The sequence below is a fragment of the Ursus americanus genome, chromosome 3, assembly GCF_024610735.1.
Source record: "Ursus americanus isolate L20-20 chromosome 3, mUrsAme1.1.p, whole genome shotgun sequence".
In the NCBI taxonomy this organism is placed as follows: domain Eukaryota; kingdom Metazoa; phylum Chordata; class Mammalia; order Carnivora; family Ursidae; genus Ursus; species Ursus americanus.
The window spans coordinates 12914731-12935344 of NC_142129.1; the positions used below are offsets into that span (position 1 = coordinate 12914731).

Here is a 20614-nt window from a genome sequence, read left to right on the forward strand (position 1 = left end):
CTCAGTAACTACACAGCCACCCTATTTGTTATTTACTGTTTTCCAGCCCAAATTATCAATAAATATGCATAAAGTCTTCAGCGTATCCAATAAGCTACCAAGCATAATTACCTGTTTACCTAACTAGTCCTTATTTTAACTTGTTAACGATCTTCTGAAGTAAGTACTGCCGTTGGGCATTTGATAAAGGAGGTAAAGAACCTGATACTCAGAGAGATTCCATAAACTTCTCAAGATGACAGAGCAAGCTTGTGGCAAAACAACGTTCAACTGCAGGTCTCCCTCCCACGGTGTGCTCTCTCGCCTGGTGAGGCTGCTGCGGCCGGACCAAAGGAACAGCTATGGGGTCCCACAGCTAGCAGTGTGAGCGGGCTTCAAATGCAAACCTCTAAGTCAGCCATCACACCCACCTGAATCGGCACTTCTAGCAAAGTTAGGTACAATTCAGGACCCTCTAAGATCCCCAAAATACACACATGAACTCAAACACTTAGATCACATTCCGGGCTCCCTGGTGAGTGAAACCAAAGTTAAGAAACAGCCTATGTTACTTTCCCATATTTCTCTATCAACACGTCTTCATTCCATTTTTCCCCCCAATACAGATGCTATCCGGGAAGTAGGCAGCATTTTAGAAAATGAGATTCAATTCAGGAGCAAGCAAGAGGCATGATCACAAGTTTAGATGAACCTGATAGGAATACATTAATTCTGAAGGAAGCTATTAGAAAAGACGCAAAAGCTCTGTACTTACTCTGAGTAGTACTGAGCACATTGAGAGGCTTAGGAAGTGCTTTTGAGAGACTGACCTTAAAAAAAAAAAAAAGTGCTGCAACTGGAAAAGCTTTAATATGAATTTTTCCCCAAAATTATCTGGCAGCACGCAGCTAAAATACAACCGCAAATTGATCATTCTCTAGCAGTAACTGAAAGTTCTAGCTAAAGCAGCACTATAGCGGCAAAGAGCTACTTTTTAGAATTATTTACCTGCAACATTCCAAATGCAAGATTCCTTTTCCTCCTGTAGTAATTATGCTACAACAAATCTTGACAGCAGTGCAAAAAGCAAAGCCTCGTTCTTTCAAACGGCCTGAGGCATCTGCCATGTTGAGAGGTCGGCAACATTCGGAACCCAGGGCAGATTTACTTAATTACCTCAGAGCCCTGGGGCATGCTTATAAATTAAGTTTTATAAATCTTTAAATTATAAATAGAAGCAGCAACAACATTAGTTTAACCCAGGGAAAACTAGCTCCGAAAAAACCGAAGACCTTCAAGACACTAAGACGTTGAGGGTGTCCACACTGCCTGTAACCCGGCTTTGCGCTAGGCAAGGCGTTCTCCAAGGAACATGGTCTCCCTGTGGATCACGGACATATTTGGGGATGTTGGCAAAGCGGTTCAAATATTCTATACTGACATAAAGCTAAAGACTAACTCTCTTAGGTAACCAAGACCCAAACCAGATAGAATTTATCTCAGATAAGCAAAAATGCTTGAATAATTCATTATTTGTTATATCCATCGCCCCTCAGAAATTCTAAACTAAGAATAAAAAGACTGGCAAACTGAAATGGCACATGAGGCTTCAGGAGGACTGGTGAAGAGCTGAACAGCCTCATTAGATTAAGGCTTGAAGCGGGAGACGTTTTGACGAAGGCCTGAGATACAGGTCTATGGTTAGGCCCTGTGTATGACACGTGGACCAAGGTTTTTATGATATATATAGACAGAGAATTGCTAAAAGATATAAAAAGACTCCTAAAATTCTAACAGCAAAAATTAATCCACAAAAACCAACCTAATCAAAATCCCAAAACAAGAAAAAAAAAAACAGAAAATCACCTGAGTATTATTATGATGATGATTCTAGAAGGTTATATAACCAGAAATGTTGTGAGAAGGTTTTAATTAATACATTCAATGACTATTTCTTTATTGACCTCCCGCACCTGTGTCACAAAGCTTACCTGAAAGATCAGGCAGCTGACATTGAGAGCCTGCAAACGATTTGCTCCATTATACTATTTATCACCGTCAAAGCCAGGACTCTAATTCAAGATTCCTATCTTCTTGAAAGACTACAGCTCTGTCTGCATAAGGCTTTCAGAGCAAAGAATGGTAACAACAATCTGCCTGCCTCCACAAGACAGTCAGACTCACAGCAATTTGATTGAGACACCAGGGCCACAGAGCTTTCCGGACTGCTTCATCCATACCGCCTTCCACTGTCGGCATTTCCCAAAGGACGGCACTATTACTTAGCTGTTCTAGATACTTATATTATCAAGATAATGAAGCCAAGGCTACCCGTTCAGTTTTCACAAGGGACCTGCTATTTGCCATCACGTATTTTTAAAGCAAACAAATGATCGATGCAAATCTAGAGATTCACTAGAGAATCTTCCAACAGAAAGGCACCAAGAAGTTTGGATCGGGGATGCATGCACTCATCTCTACACATGACCTGGGCACTTGACATCAGATCACCAGGGTCCCAGAACCCGACAGGGAAACTCCCAATGAACTGAACGGTTGTACTTTGGTCTAGGTCCTCCTCTTAATGATTTGTAGTTCCCTGCTATCCAAACTAAAAACAAACAATTCATATCACCCACACGTGAACTGTCCATTCCCAGGCTCACTCACCCACAAATGCTACCACCCCACATTGACAACCTACTGGACTTTGTTTCCACTTTCGGCAAAGAGGGTAGGACTCAAACTACTGGTCTGTCCCAGTGGGATAAATCCAATGGGAATTTTACTGAAGGAAGCCTAAGGAAAAAAGAAGAGGAAAGTTTTTATCATTATGGTCAGAGAATCAGGCTGAACAGAGAGACACAGATATGTACACTATGACAAGTAAGTGACCCTCAGTGCACCAGCACACCTCTCCCTTCCCCAGGCCAACAAACAGATGATGCCAAGTCCGTGGTTTCTAGAATGAGGCAGGCCTCAAAAACAACAGGACTCTGTGAATTTGGAAGAAATATCTGGGTACTCATTAACGGCAACTGGTTGGAAGAAACCTGGTTATGAAAAGAAGGGTCTTAAAGATATTAGATAAATGTGCTATTGTGACAGAGACTGCATTATGTTGTCTCACTATTTGAAAAAGTTATAGATAAAATTTAACTAGAAACATCTAACATTTGTACACAGTAACTATTGATTGCACTTTATAAACTATCCCTAGTGTAAAGAAGGCAAAGAGAACAATCAAATTCAAGTAGCAGTCCTTCCTCCCTCTCTCTCTCTCCCTTCCCCAGAAGAAACCACTATCCTGCCGATGCTGTGATGCCTTTCCCAACCACGTTATTATTCTTTTATGACGTATTTACACATCCATTAATAGTTATGTAGTATTGCTTTCTGAATTGCAAAACTCTGTAGAAATGCGTAACATACTTTGGCAACCTATCTTTAGTATTCAGTGTTTTTTAGATTTAATCATTTTATAGATATTTATATGTGTGTGTGTGTCACTATAAATCTATAAATATTTATAGATATTTATAGATCTAATTCATTCATTCTTACTGCTACATGGCTTCTAGTATATGAATATACCATCATTTATTTATGAAGGAATTCTGTGAAGAGAAATTTCCATGGGAAAAATTTATATTTCAAACAATGGCTTTTCTGGTAAAAGCTCTCGGGTGCTCTGGAATACTAAAACAGGAGTCCACCATGATTCATCCAAGTGTTCTAGGACATAGGCAGCAGTATGTTATTTGCTTAAACCCAAAGAAAAACAATTTGTGCCCAGCTTAAAATACAAAATGGCGAACAAAGGTAGAAGGAGATAAAAAGCACAGAAACGTAGAAGCTAAAATGCAATCGCTCTTGAAAGCTCACCTCATCTGCTCTTCGAAGAACTCCAGTAATAACCTACAAACGTTAAAAAGAAATTATTATAAACAACCTGTAGTTCCCTTATCAAACAAGAATTGGATTCAATTTTCATGGATCACAAACTCGTGTCTGTGCTCTTCTTAGAAACTATGTCAAGAGATGTACTGGCTCTTAAAACATTCAGTGTTCTGCAGAGGGGTCAGAGCAAAATTAGATTTGATTCTTGACCTAAGATCAATAGTCCAATAAAGGCTAAGATGAAATAATTACAAAACCTCCACATTATATTAGCAAAATCGTTCTGCGTTCTATAAAACGGATACAAACGTGAGGCGCACGGCGGTCAGAGAGGAGCCCGGGCTGCACTGCACGTACACGCACAGGGACAAAGATGACACTTTGCTACACGCGGAGAAGTCTGTGCTCAATAAAGATTTCTCATCCAGGAATATGAAGACAAGGGGAACAGTTTCCCCTGTTTCAAGAGATAGTTTTAATTTGATTTTGTACATGATTTTTTTTTAATTTTTAAAATACAATTCCCATGCCTTGTAGAAGTGGTGAAAAATACCTGAAGAAGGAAATGCTTTCTCAGCATCCCATCATGCTGCATAACCACCATCAATCAGTTGCTCGTGTTTTGGCATATTTCCCTCCAATCCTTTTTTTTTTAATTCACTGCATATTTGTATAGGACTGATATTATACCAAATACACAATTTGGTCTATTTCTTAAAAACATTTTGTAAAGTAAAGACGGATGCCAATCTTCTCCCTTCACCTCCTGCCGCACTGAATTTCAGGATTAAAGGGGGCCGTCATGAGGTCTACTTCATTCTTTGTTGGCATGCTATCAGTGTTCTTCACACTTCATTAAAAAGCCATAAAAACAATTACAGGATCATTAGCACAGCCTTTCTAAAAGAAGCTTACTAAGGCTCACATAATTACTAAGTCAAACATAGGACACTGCTCTGTCTGCTGTTAGCTCCGGATCCCCTGACCCTGAGGAAACCACCAAATGGGGGCAAGGAGCCCTCAGAAATGAGGCCCCGCTGTGAATTATGGCCCACAGGACGGGAGGACTGAGCAGTAGGAGGGACAGCTGCACGGGGCTCATCGGGGGTTTCCAGTACGTGAGGAAAGTTCCAGTCCACTGCCCTCGAAAGGAAGAGCACTTCTACAGCAACGTACTTACTGTCCTTATTGGACCAGAGTAAGCATTCAGGACACGAAATTTTAAAACAAAGGCAGATCCATACACCTGAATCTGTAGACCCCTGCCTCTAACTGTACTATTACGTGAGAACATTCCATGCGATGGAAATGATGTGAGAACAGAACCATTTTTTCAAAAGAGGATCTAAGTTTATTTTGTAAGAACCATCCCTCATGATTAAAACTGATTCCCGAACTCCCTAACACACAGGGCTACTCCAACAGTCTCCAAAATACAAAAAGCTTACCACACCCACCACCGTTTCTTCTCATTTATTCCATTTTATCCAACTTAAATTTGACAAAACAAAAATCCTTCTATATGCAGAGTATATATAAAGTTTATACAAAACAACAGAATAAAAGGACATGACAAAAACGTAATGGCACACCTGTTTCAGAGAGTAAGAATCCTAAAAAAAATAAATTACGAAGAAAGAATTTCCTTACATTATAACCACAATATGCCATTGCTCTAATATCTGATTTCCATTTTCCTCACCTTCAAAATGGTTTCGAACAGAAAAACAACCATACCTCCTGCAATGTCCCATCTCCTCCCGCAACGATGATCACATCTGTGTTTTCCATCAGTTCCAGGAGTTTCTTGGCTTGGCCCTCATAATCGGTCTAGAACACAAAAGAAGTCTTTGGTAAATTTACCATCCTAGGGCCATAAAATCAAAGATTTACAGATATGGGACATTTTCTTTAAAGTTCGACACAGACTGAGGAGTTAAGATGGCGGAGGAGTAGGAGACACCGTTTTCAGCCGGTCCTCCGAGTCGAGCTGGATAGGTACCAGACCAGCCTAAACAACCACGGAACCAGCCTGAGACGCAGGAAGACGCATCTGGATCTCTACAAATGAACATCTCCAGCGCTGAGTATTGAGGTACGAAGCGGGGAGTCATGAAACTGTGCACAGATATCGGAAGATAAACGGAAGGGGGAGGGAGCCGCCGTGTTCGGGCGCCGGGAAGCGGTAGCCACTTGCACGGGGGAGCGGGCGGGGCTCGCGGACGGCACCCGCAAAACAGCAGACTGAGACCGTGAGCCGGGTGTGCGCGCCACCAGGCATCTCGCGGAACACCGGAATCCCGGTGCGCTCACTGGATCCAGACTGACACCGGGAGATCCGGGAACGCGCGCGGGGCGGCTGGCGGCTGGCGGCATTAGAAACACAAAGGACAGAGACGCGCCGGCCCTGGAAGTGAGGGCTGGGACGCCGGGTGTGGGGCGCACATCCCGGACGCTGCAGGGTTGAGCAGCACCAACAGAAACAGAGTTAAAGTGGCCAGAACATTAGTAGAGAACAGGCCGCAATCCCTCTGTTCCGTGACAGAGGCTGAAATTCGGCCGCTGCTGCTCTGACTCTCAGAAGAGGCACAGCAAACCGCCAGGGAAAGCCGCCAGAGAACAAAAGCCTGGAAATACCGGCTCAGGGAGTGCCCATCCCCATCCCCCCTCGCAGGGGACGCCGAGACTCTACCCAAACAGGGCTGCCTGAGTATCGGCGCAGCAGGCCCCTCCCCCAGAACACAGAAGGCAGGCTGAAAAATCAAGAAGCCCACAACCCGGGCGCCTGGGTGGCGCAGTCATTGAGCGCCTGTCTCCGGCTTAGGGCGTGATCCCGGCGTTCCGGAAAGGAGTCCCTCATCGGGCTCCTCCGCTGGGAGCCTGCTTCTTCCTCTCCCACTCCCCTGCTTCTGTTCCCTCTCTCGCTGGTTGGCTGCCACATAAATAAATAAAATCTTTAAAGAAGAAGCCCACATCCCTAAGATCCCTATAAAACAAGGGGCACGGCCTGGGACCCAGTCAATAATTTGGGCTCTGGAAACCCCGCAACCTCTCTTCATCAGAATGACAAGAAGGAGAAGTCCCCCCCAGCAAAGAAAAGACAGTGATTCTGTGGCCTCTGCCACAGAAATAATGGATATGGATGTAACCAAATTATCAGAAATGGAATTCAGAGTAACGATGGTCAAAATGATGAGTAGAATTGAAAAAACTATTAACGAAAAGGTTACTGAGAATATAGAATCCCTAAGGACAGAAATGAGAGCGAATCTGACAGAAATTAAAAATTCTATGAGCCAAATACAGGCAAAACTAGAGGCTCTGACGGCCAGGGTCGCAGAAGCAGAGGAACGGGTTAGTGAATTGGAGGATGGGTTAATAGAGGAAAAAATGAAAATAGAAGATGGTCTTAAAAAAATCCACGCCCACGAATGTAGGTTACGGGAGATTACTAACTCAATGAAACGTTCCAATATCAGAATCATCGGCATCCCTGAGGGGGTGGAGAAAAACAGAGGTCTAGAAGAGATATTTGAACAAATTGTAGCTGAAAACTTCCCTAATCTAGCAAGGGAAACAAACATTCGTGTCCAAGAGGCAGAGAGGACCCCTCCCAAGCTCAACCATGACAAACCTACGCCACGTCACGTCATAGTGCATTTCGCAAATATTAGATGCAAGGATACAGTATTGAAAGCGGCCAGGGCAAAGAAATTTCTGACGTACCAAGGCAAAAGCATCAGAATTACGTCAGACCTGTCTACACAGACCTGGAATGAGAGAAAGGGTTGGGGGAGCATATTTAAAGCTCTTTCAGAGAAAAACATGCAGCCAAGGATCCTTTATCCAGCAAGGCTGTCATTCAGAATTGATGGAGAAATAAAGACATTTCAGAATCGCCAGTCACTAACCAATTTTGTAACCACGAAACCAGCCCTACAGGAGATATTACGGGGGGTTCTATAAAAGTAAAAAGGCCCCAAGAGTGATACAGAACAGAAAGTCACAGCCAATACAAACAAAGACTTTACTGGCAACATGGCAACATTAAAATCATATCTCTCAGTAATCAGTCTTAATGTAAATGGTTTGAACGATCCCATAAAACGCCACAGGGTTGCAGATTGGATAAAAAGAAATGACCCATCCATTTGCTGTCTACAAGAGACTCATTTCAAACCCAAAGATGCATTCAGACTGAGAGTAAGGGGATGGAGTACCATCTTTCACGCAAATGGACCTCAAAAGAAAGCTGGGGTAGCAATTCTCATATCAGATAAATTGGATTTTAAACTACAGACTATAGTTAGAGATGCAGAAGGGCACTATATTATTCTTAAGGGAAGTATTCAACAAGTGGATATGACAATTATAAATATATATGCCCCCAACAGGGGAGCAGCAAGATACACAAGCCAACTCTTAACCAGAATAGAGACATATAAATAAAAATACATTAATAGTAGGGGACCTCAACACTCCACTATCAGAAATAGACAGAACACCCTGGCAAAAACTAAGCAAAGAATCAAAGGCTTTGAATGCCATACTCGACGAGTTGGACCTCATAGATATATATAGAACACTACACCCCAGAACCAAAGAATACTCATTCTATTCTAATGCCCATGGAACATTCTCAAGAATAGACCATGTTCTGGGACACAAAACAGGTCTCAACCGATACCAAAAGATTGAAATTATCCCCTGCATATTCTCAGACCACAACGCTCTGAAATTGGAACTCAACCACAAGGAAAAATTTGGAAGAAACTCAAACACTTGGAGACTAAGAACCATCCTGCTCAGGAATGACTCGATAAACCAGGAAATCAAAAATCAAATTAAACAATTTATGGAGACCAATGAGAATGAAAATACAACAGTCCAAAACCTATGGGATACTGCAAAGGCAGTCCTAAGGGGGAAATACATAGCCATCCAAGCCTCACTCAAAAGAATAGAAAAATCTAAAATGCAGTTTTTATATTCTCACCTCAAGGAGCTGGAACAGCAACAGAGGGACAGGCCTAATCCACGCACAAGGAAGCAGTTGACCAAAATTAAAGCTGAAATCAATCAAGCAGAAACCAGAAGTACAGTAGACAGATCAACAGGACTAGAAGCTGGTTCTTGGAATCAATAAAATTGACAGACCACCGGCAAGACTTATCCAAAAGAAAAGAGAAAGGACCCAGATTATTAAAATTATGAATGAAAAAGGAGAGGTCACGACGAACACCATTGAAATTGGAAGGATTATTAGAAATTTTTATCAACAGCTATATGCCAATAAACTAAGCAATCTGGAAGAGATGGAATCCTTCCTGGAAACCTATAAACTACCAAGATTGAAAAAGGAAGAAATTGATTTCTTAAACAGGCCAATTAATTATGAAGAAATTGAGTCAGTGATAAACAACCTTCCAAATAACAAAACTCCAGGCCCGGACGGTTTTCCTGGGGAATTCTACCAAACATTCAAAGAAGAAATAATACCTATTCTCCTAAAGCTATTTCAAAAAATAGAAACAGAAGGAAAGCTACCAAACTCATTCTATGAGGCCAATATTACCTTGATCCCCAAACCAGGCAAAGACCCCATCAAAAAGGAGAATTACAGACCGATTTCCCTAATGAATATGGACGCCAAAATCCTCAACAAGATACTTGCTAATAGAATCCAACAGTACATTAAAAGGATTATCCATCACGATCAAGTGGGATTCATACCTGGGATGCAAGCGTGGTTCAATATTCGCAAATCAATCAGCGTGATACATCATATCAACAAGAAAAGACTCAGGAACCATATGATCCTCTCAATCGATGCCGAAAAAGCATTTGACAAAATACAGCATCCTTTCCTGATTAAAACCCTTCAGAGTGTAGGAATAGAAGGTACATTTCTCAATCTCATAAAAGCCATCTATGAAAAGCCTACTGCAAATATTATTCTCAATGGGGAAAAGCTGGAAGCCTTTCCCTTAAGATCAGGAACTCGACAAGGATGCCCACTCTCGCCACTATTATTCAACATAGTACTAGAAGTCCTTGCAACAGCAATCAGACGACAAAAAGGGATCAAAGGTATTCAAATTGGCAAAGAAGAAGTCAAAATGTCTCTCTTTGCAGATGACATGATACTCTATATGGAAAACCCAAAAGAAGCCACTCCCAAACTATTAGAAGTTATAGAGCAATTCAGTAACGTGGCAGGATACAAAATAAATGCTCAGAAATCAGTTGCATTTCTATACAAGAATAACGAGACCGAAGAAAGAGAAATTAGGGAATCCATCCCATTTACAATAGCACCAAAAACCATACGTTACCTTGGAATTAACTTAACCAGAGACGTAAAGGACCTATATTCTAGAAACTATAAATCACTCTTAAAAGACATTGAGGAAGACATAAAAAGATGGAAAGATATTCCATGCTCATGGATCGGAAGAATTAACATAGTTAAAATGTCCATGCTACCCAGAGCAATCTACACTTTCAATGCTATCCCGATCAAAATACCAAGGACATTTTTCAAAGAACTGGAACAAACAGTCCTTAAATTTGTATGGAAACAGAAAAGGCCCCGAATCGCCAAGGAACTGTTGAAAAGGAAAAACAAAGCTGGGGGCATCACAATGCCAGATTTCGAGCTGTACTACAAAGCTGTGATCACAAAGACAGCATGGTACTGGCACAAAAACAGACACATAGACCAATGGAACAGAATAGAGAGCCCAGAAATGGACCCTCAGCTCTTTGGGCAATTAATATTTGATAAAGCAGGAAAAAACATCCGGTGGGAAAAAGACAGTCTCTTCAATAAATGGTGCTGGGAAAATTGGACAGCTACATGCAAGAGAATGAAACTTGACCACTATCTCACACCATACACAAAAATAAACTCCAAATGCATGAAAGACCTCGATGTGAGACAGGAATCCATCAAAATTCTAGAGGAGAACATAGGCAACAACCTCTACGACATCGGCCAAAGCAACCTTTTTCATGACACATCCCCAAAGGCAAGAGAAACAAAAGATAAAATGAATTTATGGCACTTCATCAAGATTAAAAGTTTCTGCACAGCCAAGGAAACAGTCAGAAAAACTAAGAGGCAGCCCACGGAATGGGAGAATATATTTGCAAATGACACTACAGATAAAGGACTGGTATCCAAGATCTACAAAGAACTTCTCAAACTCAATACACGAGAAACAAATAAACAAATCAAAAAATGGGCAGAAGATATGAACAGACACTTTTCCAATGAAGACATACAAACGGCTAACAGACACATGAAAAAATGTTCAAAATCATTAGCCATCAAGGAAATTCAAATCAAAACCACACTGAGATACCACCTTACGCCAGTTAGAATGGCAAAAATAGACAAGGCAAGAAACAACAATTGTTGGAGAGGATGTGGAGAAAGGGGATCCCTCCTACATTGTTGGTGGGAATGCAAGTTGGTACAGCCACTCTGGAAAACAGTGTGGAGGTCCCTTAAAAAGTTAAAAATTGAGCTACCCTATGATCCAGCCATTGCACTACTGGGTATTTACCCCAAAGATACAGACGTAGTGAAGAGAAGGGCCATATGCACCCCAATGTTCATAGCAGCAATGTCCACAATAGCTAAATCGTGGAAGGAGCCGAGATGCCCTTCAACAGATGACTGGATTAAGAAGTTGTGGTCCATATATACAATGGAATATTACTCAGCTATCAGAAAGAACGAGTTCTCAACATTTGCTACAACATGGACAGCACTGGAGGAGATAATGCTAAGTAAAATAAGTCAAGCAGAGAAAGACAACTATCATATGATTTCTCTCATCTATGGAACATAAGAACTAGGATGATCGGTAGGGGAAGAAAGGGATAAAGAAAGGGGGGGTAATCAGAAGGGGGAATGAAACATGAGAGACTATGGACTATGAGAAACAAACTGAGGACTTCAGAGGGGAGGGGGGTGGGGGAATGGGATAGACCGGTGATGGGTAGTAAGGAGGGCACGTATTGCATGGTGCACTGGGTGTTATACACAACTAATGAATCATCGAGCCTTACATCGGAAACCGGGGATGTACTGTATGGTGACTAACATAATATAATAAAAAATCAAAAAAAAAAAAAAAAAAGTTCGACACAGAGTCTTTCCTCGAATTCTACATAATTGATAGACATGAAAAACTCAACAGCTACCAAAGCAATCATGCATAATCATGAAAGGGACCTCAGATGCCATCTTTAACCTTCCTTTAAAAATAAAACCCAAACCCAGTGATTTGTCTCCGGTTACACAGTTAGCTGGTCAAAGGATTCATTTCCAGGCTGGTGCAAATTCTATTATACCTTTTACCCGGCACCTTTCAACTGAAAGCAGGAAGTCAACTGTATATGCAAATAGAGAGACACAGATGTAATGAAAAGAGCACAGATTTGGGAGCCCAAGAGACCCAGATTAAACCCCAACTCTGCTACTTTTCAGCTGAGTGGCCTTAAACTCTCAGGACCTTAATTGCCTTACCAATGAAAGTATGTGTGTTGGGGTTGGGGTAACAACAGCCTCCCCAGAGCACTGTTGTAAAGCAGTATATAAAGCAACCAGCAAGGTAACTGTCCGGGGTCGGTACTGTACTTAAACGAAAGACTGGGTTTTGCTACGATTACACAATAGAGTATAGCTGTGACTCAGAGTAGTGACAGAACAGTACCTAAACCTCACCATTTTTATTGAGAGTACGTCCTCTCAGATACATATGCAGACTTCACTGAATCATCTAAGCCACTGCCTCTAAAACCAAACATCAGATTCTAGAACGCAGAATGCAGCTCATACTAACACAGGACACATCCCCTGCTATGACACTTACTAGACACACTAACAGGCGAAAACTAAAGATCTGAGCTTCGGATGGGCTAAAGCACCTGACCACGGTTACCACAGAGGACAAAGGAAGGCCCAAAACTACCACCATGAATTTTATGAAGAATTATCCCACTTTTAGTCTAAAAATGAAATGGCTGGCTTTATAGTTACACATTCGCAAACAGTAAATTTTGTAAAAAGATATGTCAATCCTGATTAAAAGAACGGTTTGTAGGGGCGCCTGGGTGGCACAGCGGATAAGCGTCTGCCTTCAGCTCAGGGCGTGATCCCGACGTTCTGGGATCGAGCCCCACATCAGGCTCCTCCGCTATGAGCCTGCTTCTTCCTCTCCCACTCCCCCTGCTTGTGTTCCCCCTCTCGCTGGCTGTCTCTCTGTCAAATAAATAAATAAAATCTTTAAAAAAAAAAAAAAAAAAAAAAGAACGGTTTGTGAGTACCCTGAAATAGGCGATCATTGGGAATCGGTATGGGTTTGCTAAGGACGAGGCATTCCAGATTTTCCTCAACCTCTCTGACATTACTAGATCAGTAGATACGGGAAACCAGACAGACATTGTATCTGCTCTTCAGCAAGGCACCTGGTAATAAGCCATTTGATGACATCCATGGAGACAAGATGGAGAAATGTGGAAATAATGAGCTAGAATACAAGTAGCTTAGTTAGTTACCAACTGAAGGTCTGTGCTCCAAGTGAGAAGCTCAGTGGAATGACATCAAGTTGCAGACAGATTCCTGGTGATATTACTTTAGGGCTTTCCTCGAGCCTTTTTTTTTTTTTTTTTTAAAGTAGGCTCCACAGTGGAACCCAACTCGGGGCTTGAACTCACAACCCTGAGATCAAAACCCGAGCTGAAATCAAGCGTCGGATGCTTAACAGACTGGGCCACCCAGGTGCCACGAGCCTTTTTCTGTACAGTGCTATCAACAACAGAGGTGAAAGGCAACTTACTGAGTGTGTAAATGACAATCTTTTACAAAAGACACTGGCCTCCGTACTATTCCTCAAACATGCCACGTCTACTCCTGCTTCAGAGTCCTGAACATGCAACATCCTCAGCCCGGATTCCTTCCCTCCCACATCTGCAGGACTCACTCATTTGCCTCAGGTCTCTGCTGAGCAGTCAGCTCCTCAACCCGGTCTTCCTTGACCTTCTGAACTAAACGAACACCCCATTACTCCTGGTCCCCTTACTTGACTTTTCTTCATGGCACTCATCACCATCTGACAAACCATGTTTCTGTATCTGTTTCTTTATCTGCCTCTCTCCCTTTCCCACTTCGAATGGAAGCTCTTTGGGGGCAGACATGGAAAGTTTATTTTGTTTAGACTCTATCCCCAATACCTAGAACAGGGCTTAGCTCACAGTAGGCAGGCAATGAATACTAGCCAAAAAAAAAAAAAAAAAAAAAAGAATAAATGTAAGTACACAAACGAAAGAACCAAAATTCAAAAATATTTCAACAGATTTAACAGACCATAATTTAACAGATTACATTTATAAGGATAACCTATTTGAGGCTCTGGTGTTAAGAAGAAAATTCCAAGTGCAGCAACAAAGGAAGGATAAAAAAAAAAAGTGGCATAATGATATTAAATAAAGAAAAGTGAATCAAGACAACAGGTAGCACAACACGATATTAGAGAACTGTTACTTTTGCTGAGTATGATAAGGACACTGCAGTTACATAGAAAAATAGCCTCATTTAAAAAAAAAAGTGCATACTAAAGTATTTAGGGGTAAAATGACATGATGTGTATAATTTGCATCAGAGAACCCAGCTACCACATGAAGATGCCTGCTGGAGACCATGTGAGCCAGACCACAGCAGACCCGACCTACAGATGTGTGAGGCAGGCCATCCCTCCTCAGCCATGCCACCGAGGAGCCCAGGTGTGACCAGCACAAGGGCAGCTCTGAACGGACTGCGGACCAACAGAATCTGAAGCAGAGGAGCGGCTGTCAAGGTAGTTTGTTACGCAGCAGCAGATAACTCGCACAGAAATAAATAGAGCCATAATTACAATAAATGTTAATGGATTCAGTGACCCAATAAAAAGACCAAAAAAAGACTGGATCTCTTAAATACCCTGTTTTCATACTTTACCAATAAGGCATCTAAAATGTAAGGATACAAAAAGGCTGAGAGTAAAGGGATAAAAATATTACACCAAGCAAAACCCAACCAAAGTAAGCTAGCAGAGTCACTGAGAACACTAGATAAGAGACTGTGGCCGAGGCAGTACTGGTGCTGAAGAGAATCGCTCTAGGACAGGGGCAAACGCGAGAAAAATGAAGCCATTTGAAACCTGAGAGCATCTACTGACATCATCTCAAAATATAAAAAGAAAAATGAACAGAACTACAGAGAGAAATAGAAAAATCCCCAATAAGAGTGAGAGAGTTCTAAAACCCCCCTCTCAATGATTCATAGTTAAAGCAGGAGAAAAAAAGTTCAGTAAGGACACAGAAGACTAGAACCACACAACGAACAGATTTGGCTTACTGGACATCTGCAGAACATGGTCCAAAATAAGGAAAACGAAACACACATAGGCCATTAAAACAAGACTCAAGAAACTTTCAAATGCAGGAATTGTATAGACTACATTTGTTGACCGTAAAGCAATTAAATAAGAAGTCATTAACAAAAGACAACTAGAAAAACTTTATATTGGGAAATTTAAAAGCATGTCTAAATAACTCATAGGTAAACAAAAATCATGATGGGAATTAGAAAATATGTTTAAATGAATGATAATGAAGATATTATACATCAACACAGATGCAGCTGAAGCAATGGAGGGAAATTCATAGCTTTCAATAAATAGGAAAAGGGTAAAAAAATAAATAAGCATCCAAGTTAAAACGTCAGAACAGCAGAAAAAATTCAAAGTAAGTAGAATGGAGGGAACAGTAAAAACAGAGAAGTTCATGAAACAAATATAAACGAAAGGATCAACAAGCAAAAAATGATTTTGTGGCAAGGATTAATTGACATACCTCTCACAAGACTACGGAGAGAAAAATAAGAGGACACAAATAAACAATATGAAGAACTAAAATGAGGTATTACAAATGTTACAGAAACTTACAAGTTAAAAAGAGGAAATTAGAACTCGATACCAATTAACTTGAAACCTAGATGAAAGGAACAAACTCCTTGGAAATGTCGCCTTACCAAAATTAATTCGAGAACAGAACTTGACTGCTTCTAGAACAATTAAAGACATTTAATATACAAAACAGTTTCCCCTCAAAGACAGCTCCAGACCCAGATGGTTTGAGTCCAGGCGAACATTCAAGGAAGAGCTTTTACGTAACCGTCCTGGGATCTCACATGTGGAGTCTGTAACATGCATTACAAACACTCCCATCAATGTTAGTTCTCTTCCCCTTTCTCCCATCCCTGGAGACAGACAACTGGAAGACCACGTCGCAGACCAGTGGGACACAAGAGTTCAACATGAGTTCATGGTAAACAGGACTAAATTACCTTTTCATCTCTGATTTCATGAAAGTGTGTAATATTAAAAATAAACCACGGACTGACAAACATGACGACAGAGTGATTTTCACCAAATGCACAAACCTGAGTACACACACCATACATATCACTTAAAAGTCAACAAATGGAGTCTTGGGGGGGTCTTCTATCTAGCACAATTTCTTCTACTTTCGTCCCCTTTCCTGCTTGGCTAAATATCACAAATTCTAAAGCTTTACCATTGAAAATTCCTCAAATGTTTACCTGTCTATGGAGCAACCAAGAAATTAAACTAACTACTCGAAGTGGAATTTTTTTTTATTTTCAGGGAAAGAATTCTTACAGCTATAACTACTTTCATCTTCCAAGAGACAATAATTCCACATCCTAGCTTTCAGATGAAAGGAATCAAGTTCATGCCTCCATCTAATCTTATTCTGAAAATGAAAAGCTGACAATGCTTTAAAGAAAACAAAACCACCTTTATTAATGATCAGAACAAAGACACAACGTTGATTTCTCTGCTGCCAGCTTCTTACGTGCTAAGTGATTTCTGCTACAAAGTCAAGAGAAGAGGATAAGTTATAAGGAGTGGTAGCTCGGATAAAATCAACACTGCACAGTGACTAACATAATAAAAAATTATTATTAAAAAAAAAGAATATGAAAGAAAAAAAATCAACACTCTGGAGTGTTCTTACCTTAACGACAGTCACATCCATACCAGATAAGTGTAAAATTGGGGCAGCATTTTTTTCAAACAGAGTCCTTGCTTTGCTGTAGACAAAGAAAAAATACAAAAATGTTGACCCAAGTTCTCAAGAGGAAGAATAGAAAGCCCAGCCATCCTCGCCAGAGTAGAACAAGCAACAGCCTGAGAAACACAGGTTCCCTTCATTTGTGCACGTACAGGAAGTCGGACGATAAGTCATCAGGTTCTACGGACAGAAATGGAGACGCTACCACTCTGGGGCCATCTGGGATGCTTGTGGTGCATGGTCTAGTTCCTCTAGAGGAAGAATGTACACCGCATATGGCCCCGCTCAGGACACAAGGTTTCATTCATTCAGCAAGCACTTACTGAGCACCTACTATGTGCTAGACACATATTGTTCACCAAAGCAGACAGAACCAGCTGCAACTTAAGTAGGACGTAGTAAGTCCTCACGGAACTTTATATTCCAGTGGTAGAGGAGGGAGAGTGTATTTAACATTTTGCATGTGGCCCGAGGGAATCAATTGAACCCCACAGAATATTGATTAATTCTAACTCCGTGGATACAACCTTTGACGGAGAAATACATCATTTTTAACAATTTCATATACTAGAGATATTTCCATTTCTTGAGTTTCAAACCTATAGTGAAATCCCTGGAGAAGGAGCAAAGTTCTTTTCCATGAAGGCAGAATTTCTAAGAAAGGGAAAGTCTGAAATTATCTAGTGCAACTTTAGGATAATCGGCAGCTTGTCTGAACTCCCAGGCACAGTCACTTCCTTCTCTTTGTGTCCCCATCACTTTGCATATGCCTCTGGTAGGAATTTTCATAGGGCATGACAATCAGTGGTTTGCAAGATGGTCTTTGGGATGAGACTGGAAGCCTTGCAAAGACAGATACCAAATATGATAATCCTTGAGTCCCCCGACCACTAAGATTATGTCTGGCACACTTAGAAGATACTTAATAAGTATCTGATGAATTAATGCACTAATGCGTGAATAAATGAACCTGCCCCAGATGCACACATGTCAATTCTGTGGGAAAGGAAACGTCAGGATTGAGAAGTCTTGAGAGAACAGAAGCAGTTAAAGAGCCCTTTAAAGAGGGAGAGAGAGCACGCACACGCACGTGTGTTTTAAAAGCATCGTACACGTCATTCTGACAGTGATTCTTGTCCAATTCAGGTCAGGAGTCAGAAACACAGCCCAGGAATCAAGGGATGCAAAAGTTGCAAGAAGTCCCCAATGCCGTGGTCTCAAAGCTGAACATACCAATCAGTTTTTCACCCAAATATTTTCAACTATCGCATCAGAAAAAAAAAACAGAAACAAAAAAACTAGAACTTTTGAAACAACAGCGAACATGTAACTTTCACATCCACTTTTACTCAGTCCTCTTTCAAAGATTTTTTTTTTTTTAAACCAGTGATGCATGTTTTGACTTTAAGAGTATCTTATTGTAGAAAGAGATGCTAAGGTAACTAATGAGGAGCATGTATAGTCCTGCACGAAGCAAATTCAACATTCTTTAAAAAGAAATAACCACCAAAGGGGCGCCTGGGTAGCGCAGTCATTAAAAGCGTCTGCCTTTGGCTCGGGGCGTGATCCCGGCATTCCGGGATCGAGTCCCACATCGGGCTCCTCTGCTGGGAGCCTGCTTCTTCCTCTCCTACTCCCCCTGCTTGTGTTCCCTCTCTCGCTGGCTGTCTTTCTGTCACATTAATAAATAAAATCTTAAAAAAAAAAAAGAAAGAAAGAAAGAAATCACCACCAAAGGGCAGACAGAAACATTAAATTTTTTTTTTAAGATTTTATTTATTAATGTGACAGAAAGACAGCCAGCGAGAGAGGGAACACAAGCAGGGGGAGTAGGAGAGGAAGAAGCAGGCTCCCAGCCAAGGAGCCCGATGTGGGACTCGATCCCGGAATGCCGGGACCACGCCCTGAGCTGAAGGCAGACACTTAACGACTGCGCTACCCAGGCGCCCCGAAACATTAACATTTCTTATGAATTCAGATAGAAATGGAGAAATTGGACAAACTGGACAAATTTTCACAAGGACCATTCAAAAAAAAAGTGTCTCAAACCAAGGGCCTACCTGAGTTTGTTGTAAGCAAATTACACAAATGACCCCTGCCCTTTCTCCTGACCGGAATGCTTATTAGAACGAACAGGAAGGGCTCAATGGACATTCCCCCTTTCCAGCTCACCACTTCTGGGACTTAACCCAACAGCAAAGGGCTGAGCTAGCGATAATACAAATGCTTCTCCTTCCAGGGTTGTTTTCATTACTGGATTGACAAGAAAAGATCAACTGGAGGAAGATCAGCTCTATCTGAGAAGCAAAACTCTGCTGACAAGCCTCAACCAGCTGTATTAACCATTTACAACAAATCCGTAAGCTCCTCCAAGTTAAAGAAACAATGATTTGAACACTTGGGCTTTTGTTCACATCTTTAATGTGATGCCAGGGCTGTGGAAAATCTCTAAAATTTAATGTTTCATATAAAAGATAGAAAAACAAGTGTTACCAGTAAGAACTGCATTACTTATTATGTAATTAAAGGTGAGAGAGCACCCGAACTAAATACAAACGTTATATACTTACCGTAATTTCCAGGTTCATATACACAAAAAAATAATTACTTCTTAATGTATTATTAATGCTAAACACAGTTATCTTATTTCTCAAAGCGCCTATGTAGTTTTAAACCAGTACTACATAATGAAATAGCTACATGATGAATTATATATTACGTGTCAGAGTAGAGCCCAGATGACAAAAATAGTGCAATTAAATAGTAAAAGCTTTAGGAAAAAAAAAGACGCTGGAGAGCTTCAGAGGGGTCGATACCTAGAAGCACGCGGGGATTTACCTTGCTAACGGGGACAATGACTTTAGAAGACTTTCCCTAGCCTCACCTTTAAAGATAAAAATATACTTTTAAACAATGATCCACTTTTCAAAATGCCAATACATTTATATGTAAAAAGATAAACAGAACCAAAAACTGCTCTAAAAGTTTGTTTTTTAATATAATTATCCCTTATAAGTAGGAGCTTAAAATAAGAGATTACAGCTTAAGCAAACTGTCACGTATTTTGATCACAAATAGCAAGTCCCTAACTAACTAGGTCTCTAAAGGAACAGGACCTAGAGCACTTACATTAAAGTAGGCGGAGGGAGAAGTACAAGCACTTTTGCGAAGGGGGGGAGCAAAGGAGAGAATGTTTTGAACCCAGCCAACACGTCAATAATAGTCACAGCGGCTCATATTCCTTTCATCCAGTGCTCACCATGAAATGGAACTGCTGAACGTGTCATATCTCAATCTCAAACAGGCATCATCAAAATCGCAAAGGCACCTGTTCTACATGGCAATTTTATAAGGTATAAGCTATTCCTTCTCCCATTTGACAGATGAGTACACTGAGGATTTAAGCTACGTAACTCCCATAATACCACAGCGCAGAAGAATGCACAAGTCTGGTCCTTCAAACTCTGGAGCCCAGAGTTCTCTGTTAGCTTCTGTCACAGGCCATCACTGTTCAGTTACCTTAGATATTTTGATTGTGTTGTTAGAGCCTGTTCATTTGTTGGTATTGTTTAGTACTGGTATTAAACAA

General features: G+C 41.0%; 1 protein-coding gene across 2 annotated transcripts in view; it reads right to left on the bottom strand.

The window, feature by feature from the left end:
• AGK (acylglycerol kinase) overlaps positions 1–20614 on the bottom strand; it is an 87300-nt gene that overhangs the window by 36745 nt on the left and 29941 nt on the right. For both annotated transcript variants that reach the window (XM_045792493.2, XM_045792494.2), the window contains exons 5-8: positions 16969–17044; positions 5617–5709; positions 3865–3897; positions 2684–2778 (exon numbers count right to left, since the gene is read on the bottom strand). In XM_045792493.2, the coding sequence (XP_045648449.1) occupies positions 2684–2778; positions 3865–3897; positions 5617–5709; positions 16969–17044 (297 nt within the window). The remainder of the gene's footprint in view (positions 1–2683; positions 2779–3864; positions 3898–5616; positions 5710–16968; positions 17045–20614) is intronic.